At 34.2% G+C, this 11,195-nt stretch overlaps 1 protein-coding gene across 1 annotated transcript; it reads right to left on the bottom strand.

The window, feature by feature from the left end:
- Positions 1-907: 907 nt before the first annotated feature.
- Positions 908-10,670, bottom strand: LOC142343865 (uncharacterized). Its single transcript, XM_075395237.1, has 2 exons — positions 9,958-10,670; positions 908-1,070 (listed from the first exon to the last, which is right to left on the bottom strand). The coding sequence occupies exons 1-2, from the start codon at positions 10,143-10,145 to the stop codon at positions 953-955; spliced, it is 306 nt and encodes a 101-aa protein (XP_075251352.1). The 5' UTR covers positions 10,146-10,670; the 3' UTR covers positions 908-952.
- Between the last annotated feature and the right edge of the window lie 525 nt (positions 10,671-11,195).

Raw genomic sequence — 11,195 nt, 5'->3', positions numbered from 1 at the left:
GCATTTCCTACAAAAATTCACTGCGAAATTCACCGCATTTCTTACAAAAATTCAACGCAGTTGCTTTACAACGTTATGTGATTTAAATTGACAGGAAATAGACGTCAGTGACAGTTGGCGCAGTGGGTTACCAAGTTGGAGGCATGCAGGAGGTAAGAGGTTCAAACCCCTAATTCAGCTCCTTTTTTGTAAGAATACTTGAGAACGCGATGAAAATAAAAAATTAACGCATTCACCGCAAAAAGATGTAAATATACGCAGTGCAACTTTTTTTCACCGCATTTCGTACGAAAATTCACCGCCAAACCTCAACCCGAAAGATACATTTTCAGAGAAAAACCGCCAACGACATCAAACTTGAGTCCAAATGACGAATATACATTTCAGACCGACCAAGTTCGCAAAAGCGATCAAGTTCTTATTCTTGATTTCAACAAAGAAAAACGTTAACTTCCCGCAAATGTTTTCTCACTTTCTGTCACAATCTGAAAAACGTGTATATTACGATGAGTTAACAGCGTTTGTCTACAAAAGAAAGGAAAATCCGAAACATAAAATTATATCTTTGTGTTTTTGATGAGAGTTAATTGTGCGTTTGATGATCTATGATATGCCCAACGAGATTAAGAACATCGGGATCTTTTCCGCCCCCCCCCCCCCAAAAAAAAAAATCAGATGACAACTACCCACTACATGCAACCGCATAAAACTCACGCGTCATACATACTATCATAACTGGGCACTGAAAAGTCAATAATTGTTACATATATTTTGTCCAAATTTAAGTTTTTAACCAAATTTAGCAGATAAATTTAACTCAATTTTTGGGCTCATTTCCATGCATTCTTTACAAGGGAGTTCTTTGCATTCAACAATTTTTGCCTTGACTAGGGTAGGGCTGGGGGGGGGGGGGGTTATTGGTTGATATTTACGGAAAAGATCCGATTTTATTTTAGTTTAATTGCTGTTCGTTTTCTGTGGCCTCTCTTTCAGCCGCCATCTGTGCTCTGAGCATTGAGGTCCTGTTTTCAGTGTATTCTGCATCTGGCGCACTCCACGAAGCACCATCGCTGAAGCCACAATTAAAATCATTGAAAATTAAATGAGCAATTTACAAATTTACTGAAATTCACAATCAAATCTAACCCCCCGAACTTAGTGGGCATGCATCCCGCAACCCTCGTTTACACACGAATAAGTATACAATAAACAAATTTCAACTTCATAATTATTTAACGAAATGCAGTGGCTTCATAAATGATTTGGAGAGCCGAAGCAGTTAATATATCCAGAAAAAAATAAATATTAAAGTTTAAACTTTTGGTTTGAATGACCAGTCAATTCCCCATACAACAAAACAGCTTCCAGATCGACTACTAAGGGTCAAACACAAAGTTCTATTCAAGGTATGTTTGCGAAAAGTTTTTAAAAAATGCCGAGAAACAAAGAGTAAGAAAAATGCAAAATAATTATTTGTTAACAATAATATATTAATGTTAATAAAATATTATGTATTATTAAAAATTAGTAATAAAAATATTAATATAAATAATCATTATGATGTTCAATTTTCTGGGAAAAAGTTATGGAACCATAAGGAAGTAACAAGGAGACAAATACTGTTGGCAAAACGCCAACAAAATAATACTGTTTTTCTCACATCTTGCCGTTGCGAAAAAATTAGGCAATTTCATTTTGCCATAAGATTTCTTTTCAATATGTGGCAGAAGTCCAATTTGCTGACCAGGTTGAGGTCCAGACCCCAATTGAGCTATGATCAGACCCACTCGAACGCATGCCCGTGTGTTCCCAGACCGAAATTACAGGGTCTGGACAGCATTTCGAGCGCAACATAGTCCGGGTCATGGCCTGATTTAGGTCTGATCAGAGGTCAGTTCGGTCTGGAAGGTCTGATCAGAGGTCACTGCGGTCTGGAACGTCTGATCAGAAGCCACTTTGGTCTAAAAAGTCAGATTGTGGGCCGTATCAAGCGCACTTGAGCCTGATCAGAAGCCGTATCGAGTGCACTTGAGCCTGATCAGAGGCCGTATCGAGCGCAAATGAGTCTGAAAAAATTTTTGTTTTTTTTCTAATGAGTAGGTGGTTTTGGCTCTGCCACCAGCCAAAAAAAGATATCTGTTCTGACCAGAGAATGATTTGCAGTCTCTTGCTTCCAATCAGAACGATCAAGGAAAAGAGTCCAACCACTAACCAGTAGTCGGCCCCTTTATGAAAAGGAATAGCAACCGTAGACTCAGATCTTTCTTATAAATAACTGTCAAAATTCATCTATGGTGCCAGCGAACTTAAGCAATGCTGTGCAAAATTTTCAATTTAAAATTCCCTGTAAGTCTTTAATTTCACAAAACTCTTTCGATTTTGAATTGACTTCAATTAATTTTCTGCAGGAGACATCGGTTTTTATGATATGCATAAATTATAACGATATTTAAAGTCTACTGCCTGTTTAAGTATAGCCTCTGATCAAAACTCCCTTCGTTTTGGATTGTCTGATCAGAAGTTAATTCGCTCTGAAAGGTCTGATCATAGTCTGCTTATAGTCTGGACAATGGTCTGAATTTGAGTCTGATCATAAACCCACTATAGTCTGGACCATAGTCTGTGCTGGTTCCGTCTGATCAGAAGTTATCTTGGTCTGGAAAATCTGATCAGAGATCAATTTGTCTGCAAGGTCTGATCAGAGATCATTTCAGTCTGGATAGTCTGATCATAGCTTATTTTGGGTCTGGACCTCAACCTGGGTGTTTTTCTGAGTATATTTGTCGTTTCGTGGAAAAAAGTGACAACACCTCGTCACCAATTTTCATTTTGCTTCACTTTTGCGTACAATGTGAATTAGTGAGATTAATTGTGGATATAAGTGACGGAAAAATCATGAGATTGCTCAACTGTAATCAGGGAGAAACGTAACTGATGTCCACGATTTTGTTAGTTCAGATAACCTAAAGCGTTATTGCTCGAATTTAATTAGCAATTGGTAGTTGCATAACTGCCAATTGTCCTCTTAATCCAAAATTAACAATTAATTCCCAATTACAGTTAGTAATGTAATTTGTATTTTTTTGTGATTTTTATACACAATTAATAATGCGAGAGACAATTCAAAAATTAGTCACGAATTACGCTTTCTTTCATTTTAGTCCAATTGAAAAGTTGTTAAATATCCCGGTAATTAACTTTGGGCAACAGTGACGGCATTGACAAGCGTGACTAGGGTTGTGGAGATGAAAAAGATATTGTCACTCTTGTCCAGGTTTGCCAAAAAACTAAGCAGCGTGGATAATTTTGGCGCGCATAATCATATTTTAAAACAACTTGAAAAAAAAATGCGTAAAGTTACAAATGTTTACACAAGTTCATAACCCTAATCTCTAAACATGGTCATGACAAACAGAAAAAACTCGAATAAATAAATACAATCTAATAAATAGACTTCTGCACGTAATGTTTTCAACAGAGCAGCGAACAACCACTAATTGTTGCTGAAGTATACGAAAATTTGAGTGTTTTGTGTGTATACACTGGCTTTGCATTTCTTGTTTCCTTAATTGAATAAAAAAGGAATTCACAGCTGAATGTGAAATGGTAGTACAGGTTTAGTACGGGTAAGAGCTATCTAAAATTTAGATTTCAAGACTTTTCACTCTCAGAATGGTTTCAAACGCAGCAAAATGTTTTTCTTAGAGCAGATGTCATTTTAAGAAGCTTCGTCTGAATTTTGTAAAAAACAGTTTTTCTTCCTGTAGGAGCAGTCAGTCTATCGCCAACTAAACCACGTAAGACTTTGCTATAATTGCATGTCTTGAACTTTATTTTTATTTCAGTGGTGGGGTGGTCGAGTAGAATTTACAGCGGCAACTGAATTCCCATCAGGCAAATATAACCGGAATGGTCTTTACCCAAAACTTTGACCAACAATTTCAGACCTCAACAGCGGTAACGGGTGTAGCTCCAAATGCATGACTCTCTGTTCACGTGAATTTAACGATTGGTGAATTACCCAAAAACAATAATTTTTTGATTATCATCGAATCCCGGGCCGAGGTTTTATTGCAATAGATTGCAAACTAATGTGATATTGAAGTTGATTGTATTTAAGAACTATACTCTAGGGGCTGAAAAGAAAGTATTTTTTGTTCCTAAGCGAAGATCTTACATAAGTTTGCGTTTCTAAGCGTAGATGTTACACGATTTGGCGTTTTTTAGTGTAATAATTACATAATTTTGCGTTGATCTTACATAATTTTGGTTTGAGTTTAGCGTAGGGTTAATCTTGCATAAATTTTTTTCTAATAGTAGACCTTACATAATCTTGAGCAGAATATCGCGTAACTTAATTTTGATTTTACAAATAATTGAAAATTATATAAAGCCTTAATCAGACAAATTTATTCGTGTTGCTTGCCCAGGAAAAGGTTTCATACCTAATTTTGGATATTTCGATAATGTGATCTTTTAAAAAAGAGACTTTTCCTCGAGTCCAGGAGTCATTCAAATACAAGCAAACTTGGGTATGTGGAGTCTCAATCAGAAAACTTATTGATCTTGTTAGCTGGTCGAATTATGCAAATAACTTTTTTTTCAAATATTTTTTTATCGGGTCGAATAGTTATTTAAATCCAACTAAACTTGGCATGGGAGATTCTTTATGTTTTTGAAGACTCAAACATAACCGACTAACTTCGGGCAAATTGCTTTCAAACGACCGGTGAGCGGTTGGCTTCGTCAACAGCTATCCACGATTTAGTGACCTCAGGGCACTACATCTTTATCACGTTTCTGAAGACGAAAGTCAAATGGGTCAGACGAAGAATCGGCCGAGCGAAAAATTGCATAAAAGACAAACAGGGTTAAAAAATTTGCTACAAATTGCTATTGAAAGCAATTAACAATGGTTTCCTAAAAAGTGCCTGTTAGATCAGTTATGATAAAAAACATTTCAACTATAACTCATTGATAATGAGGATCAGAGATGATAACATTACGCAAAGAAGATGCTGACATTAAGCAAGACATTAATATCTTAAGAACCAATTCTTTGTCTCACGAGACTATCGGGTATCCCTGTTTCAAGCCAGAAATAGTTTCACAGGCTCATAAAGATCCATATACTTGGAACATACAAATTTTCCAAAAATTTGAAAAGTTTAAATTTTATCCAGAAATTACTAAAACTGGAGTCATAAAAAATGTTGATCACTATCCCATTAATTCTAGAAACTATGCAGCAGCTTATTGTCAAACTTTGGAGGAGGTTCGAGGGCCTCTGTTGCCGGGAAATAATGAAAAATATGAAAAATTGCAAATATTTTAAAAAAATTGTTTATATTCGTGATATTAAAATCTTGAAGAACATTCCATTACATCTATAAACTATGCAATAGTAAATTATCAATTACTAGAGGAAGTTCCGTGGCTCTTAAAGATGGAGAAACCCAAGAAAACACAAAAGTTTTTAAAAAAACTTAAAATTGCAGGTTTGATAAAAAAATTGCTATAGTTTGTGATATTAAAAAGATGAAAATTAATCCATGACCAACAAAAATTTTCCGGTAAATTATTAGCAAACCCTAACGGAGGGTTTTTGACTTGTGAGGTTCAAAAAATCTAAATAATTAGTATAAATGTCAACAATTGGAAAAAATGGCTAAAAATATCAAAAATATGCTAAAATTCGAGATGTTAAAATCTTGCAGGACATTCCATTTAATCTATAAATATATTCACTAACCTATTTTAAAACCCTAGAGGAAGTTCCTTGGCTCTTTAGGCTAAAAATTTTTTAAAATTACAAAAAATTTCAAAAAAACTTGAAAAAACCAAGTTTTATAAAAAAATGCTAAAATTTGTGACATTAAAAAGTGGAAAAACTATTCCATGCCCATTAGAAATTTGTCAGTAACTTCTTATCATCCCCTTGAGGATTTTTTTGTGTCCCCTGGGTCTGGAGAGACCTGAATAAGGGAAAAAAATGTCAAAAAATTTGAAAAAAAATGCACGTTTTGTCAAAAATTGCTAAAATTCGTGACGTTAAAATGTTGAAACCATTCCATTACCACTAGAAACAGCGCAGTTATCTATTATCAAACCCTAGAGGAGTTTCTTTGACATCTAGAGCTAAAAAAATCAAAAAATGTCAAAAATTTTCAAAAATCTTGAAAAAAATTGCAAAAAATTATAAATTTGCGTTTTTAGCAAGCGGTTGTTCGTCAGTAGCTAGCCACGGATTGGGTGGGGGGTGGGGTTAGATGCAGATTGGGGGGGGGGGGGGGGGGTTGTTAACACGGGTGGGGGGGCAAAAGCGCGGTGGGGGTGTGGGGCAATAAGGGGGCTCAACAGTGTTGGTGTCTTCAACCGCTAAGAACCGCCCTTCACACCATAAGTATAAGTCTCCAAAACAGTTTGAGCTGAAACAGAGCTGAAAGGCTCTAAGAGCACTTAATGCCCGCTCGGCGCTAACTGTTTATCCCGTTTTTGAGGACGATAAGTCAAAAGCGTCAGACGAAAAATCGGTCAAGCGAAAACGTTAGGTTCTCATACGGTTTTTTTGTGAACAGTGGGGTTGCGGGACTTGATATGTTGGAAGGACTTATAAGGGATCAAAAGTTTCCAACAGTTCTGAAAGATCTCTGATTAGAAAAGCAAAATTTTTTAGGATATACTCCTTGAAACGCCAATATTTTGAAAAATCTAAGCTGAAACGTTCTAAGGTTTTCCATGATTTACTCTTAGTAGAAATACAAAATTAAGTAGGTTCGAAGCTAAATTATTCGCCAACCTATGCAATATCTACGCTTAGAAACGCTAAGAAACGTGTTAAAGAAAAGTTAGAGTCCGATTTATAAGTAAAACTATGTTTAATAAAACTAAAGTATCCTGGTACTGAGTAGAAGAGGCGTGGGAGGTTACAAGATTGTAGGAGGCCAATGGTTTGAGTTTCACAGACAGTGGTCCAAGCGATGAAACGATGCGAGAGAAAAGCGTAGACAGGCTATATTTACTTTGCGTTTCAACGCCAGATAAGCAGTAATTAGCGTTGATAGGTTAAGAAATTCATCGAATTTTCCCTAATAATTTTGCGGTAAATGCTTTCAATTTATTTCTCTAAATTCAACGCCTTAACCGCAAAATTATGTAAAAAAGCATCGATGAATTTTCCAAGTTGTCAACGTTTGTTACCGCTTATCTTACTTAATTTTACCAAAATTCTATTACTACAAAGCCCAACTTATTGAGAAATGACAACTAAGGCAAAGCATGAGAAAGGAGTTGATTGCATAATAAACAAGGAGGCTCGTTATTGTGCGTTTGCACATGATGTTCCGACCCGAGCTCATCTACGTTTTTGACTTATTGGTCAACAAAATGAACAGAAAATCACAAATAGAAGTTTGAGTTACAGAAATCTTTACAAACCCAACTACTAATAAAATGAAATAATACGATGCTTCATTACAGCGCTCACAAGATCTGTCATTAAAAAGACTGCGAGAAAAAAAATAAAATAACAAAATCAGCTAATGTAAAAGCCCCTAAAAACAACGTCAAAAAATAATAAGATAAAACCTTAGACACACAGCCTGACTTTTTCGTTATAACTTGGCCGATGGGATTTTCTCCATGGGACTAGGTAAAAAAAAACGACAAAATGAAATAATGAGGCAAAAATCAAAAATCAGTCAACATTTTTAAAAACGTTTCATAACTTCAACCGTCCTAAAAACCCTTTGCCTTCAACGAAACATTTTACTAAAAAGTCATTACAAAGGGACCTGTATTTGCTGACACTAAGCCATAGGAGCAAACTAAATTTGTAGAAAAACAAAAAAAAACACAAATATTGCGAAAACACAATTTTTTGAAGCCATTAAAAATATTAGCTTTTATTTGAATATTGTTTCTCATATTTTAATTGTTATTTTACCTAAATCATACTAAAATTATACTGAAAAATTTAACAAGTACACTTGGTGCTTATGTGAAAATCATTGGGTTCTGAAATTACGCGAATATGCTTAAAAAAACAGAAAAAGAAACACAAATATTGACCACTCAAAAAACTTTTATGAAAGCGCATATCGTCCACCACACAAACCTTCAGTTACACTATAATATCAAACAGCATATTATTTTTTGAATTACAATGAATTGAACGGGAGCTCTCAGTGATGAGTATAAAGTACAAGTTGAAAAAAATAAAGACAGAAAAATTTGAAAAGATTTTGAAAACGAACAATATCGGAAGTTTTGAGAGTATTACACTATAAACTGACTCCATCAACAAACGTCAATTATTCAATTTGCAATTCGATTTTGAAGCCTATGAGATTTCTCAGCATTTAACAACAACAAAAAAATAAAAAAAAAAGTCAAAAATATCAACGTCAAAAAAAATTCAGAGGGAAAAGTGTCAGCGCCATTAAAAAGTGAATTTTTCAAAAAAACTTCCTATTTTTGCTTATTTTTTTTCACAGCAAAGAGATGTTTTTTGTTTTTAAAAAAATGACCACAAAAAATTAACAAAATTGAAAAGGTATATCAAAACCCCGAAAATTAAAAAAAAACACAATATCAACGCCATTAATTTCAATACCTTTTATAGGTAGTCAGTAGATACGCTAAACTATGCCTCGATGGGAAGACTATGTTGTTTTTCATTCATAACTTATCAATAGGACATCGCAATAACTCTTATGACAATGAAAAAAAAAACAACAAATACCGGCAAAACCAAAAGTTCAATAGAAAAGTGCGAGGAGAAAGTTTGAAGCCATTTAAAGCATAAATTTTTCTCTTAAAACCTTCATTGCGATTTTTTGAACTTTGAACTCCTTCTCAAATGAACACTATCACTATTACGATATTGTTTTGAGAATTCAAAAGGAACCAAAAGAATCATAAACATCCAAAAAATAATACAAAAACTATGAAAACTCGTGGCATCGAAGTCATAAAACCAATAGTTAGAAGTCAAAATTGCTATTCAAAAACATTTGGTAGCAGTAGAAAAGAAGGAGGTCATGTGATTACTGAAAATGACTTACAGTTCACAAAAAAATAAAATTAAGATCGAGTAATGTTAAAAAAAAATTCGAAAATATATTTTGATGTCTTAACAGCCATTAGCTGTCTACTCAAAGCACTAGATAGGTTCACTTAAAGCTCACTAGCCAGCCTATTGCATTTTTAGTCAACAAGTTTAGGCCATAGGACTTCAAAAATTTAGTAAAACCTCAAAATGAAGATCAAAATTTTATTGAAAATTAAGAAAACACAGAGTAGAAGCTAAAAGAAAACAAGAACGATTCCTAGAAAACCGATTTTTTGTTCATCGGGCTTCATTTTACTTTAAATGAGGTTCGTCCTTAACGGAATCTCGATATAAAAAGTGACTAGTCTATAAGTTACTTTAAGAAACAAAAAATGCGAAAAATTTTCTAAAAAAAAAACAGCTCTCAAATATAATTCGAGTTTTTTTATAGTAAACTTACCCATGAGACCAAAGCTAGCATTTTTGTCGCCTTTCGTCTATTAGGAATTCAAAACTGTTTCATTTTTTAGCTCAAAATATAAGCTTGAACTAATAGTTTTACAGAAAAAATCTTAATTTGAACAAAATTTATGCCAAAAGTGAACAAAATCATGCCAAATTTCCTATGTTCACACAAAATTTTAAAACTCGATAACTCCTCGAAAAAAACGAAATTCACAAAAATCTTTTTAATTTTGATTTCTACGCTGGACGAGCTTTTTTTATGATTCCGCTCACATTTCTCTACGATGAAAATATCGATCGGCCAAATTTGTCTGAACAAAAAAACCCACTTGAGCAAATAGTTCCTCCCCCCACAAGTGGGGTCGTAACAATAACGTAAGAATGCAGAATTTTCTCGGGCTCTATCAGGAAAAATATGTAGGAAAAGGCGTTCGACCAACCCCTCTTGCTGTCCAGTTGATCCGTTGTTATTGCTATTTGACCCATCTGTAGAGCCAACAGAGGAGGGATTATTCTTTTTCTTAATGCTGCACATGAACAAACAACACAGGAACAAAAGGACAACAAGCACTACCAAAACACAGGCTGCAATCAAAACTCCAAGTCCCGCATCCTCCATTTCCGCCATTTAACACACAAATTATGTAACAGTATTATGTAATATAGCGTGTAATTAGGTAATATTTAGTCGTTTTCTTAATCGTTTTGATAACTTGAAAAAAAACTTGGGGACGCGGAGGTTTCAATGGTTTTCAGAAACTGAACATTTAGTTATTTAGCAGGTTATGAATTTCACGTTTGTAGGAAACGTACGCGTTTCAATTTGCGAAAAAAAATTTGTGCACGGGTATGATTTTGTTCAATTTTCAAATTAAACTATAACAGTCACTTGTTTCTATTCAAAAAGAGATCCGTGAAGCTAAGATTCATTTTTGTTAGATTTCATATTATGTAATAGTTAAACAATAATTAAATATTTCAATACTATTTTCCAATCAGATTTATATAAAATCTTGAATAAATTTATAATCAAATTGTACGTGGATAACATAATTAGGAAAAATCACTATTATCCATAAAAAGTTCGCCATAAAATGTCAGAATGGATAAAATTTAATCTGTTGATTTGGTTAATAACGTGACGTTTTTTGTATGTTTGGTGTCCAATTTTTATTGCTTTGTTGGATTAGGAAAAATGAATTAACCTGCTTTAAAAACCAGCTGTTTTATTGAATGGTTATATTGTTTGTTATGATAACGAAATACAATAAACAGTTAAACATGCGTTTTTTGAGGCGAATTTGCCTCTTTACGTAAATTCAACAGAATTGAGTCTGAACTATTAAAAAGATTTATATTCAGTCGATCAAAAATATAAATTTAGTGATCCAGTTCATGATCAAAGCCACCATACGATCAAATAGGATAACAAACAGATTTTTGTAATATATTATGTTTCTGGGAACTCTTTACCCTCCCTCTAACCCCTTGCCATTAATGGCACCAATTAAAAAACACTTTTGTATAAATATATAGTACAATCAATATGCTAAAAATACAATAAGCAGGAAGAGGGCTTACAAGTAGTTTTGTTCGTACGAAGTTGGGGGAGGGATATTTTAGGGTCTTTCTTCACCCCAACGCGCCCCCCCCCCCCCTCCACAAGATATATGCGGTT

This window comes from Convolutriloba macropyga, chromosome 8, assembly GCF_964194025.1.
Source record: "Convolutriloba macropyga chromosome 8, txConMacr16.3, whole genome shotgun sequence".
Taxonomy (NCBI): domain Eukaryota; kingdom Metazoa; phylum Xenacoelomorpha; order Acoela; family Convolutidae; genus Convolutriloba; species Convolutriloba macropyga.
This window is presented reverse-complemented; position numbering and strand designations above follow the sequence as displayed.

Bases quoted from the DNA above. Each gene is read 5' to 3' on its own strand.
- LOC142343865 (XM_075395237.1), bottom strand. From the start codon at position 10,145: ATGGCGGAAATGGAGGATGCGGGACTTGGAGTTTTGATTGCAGCCTGT. The intron at 1,071-9,957 runs GTTGGTCGAACG...TTGTGGCTTCAG, and splicing joins TCAACTGGACAGCAAGAGGG to CGATGGTGCTTCGTGGAGTG.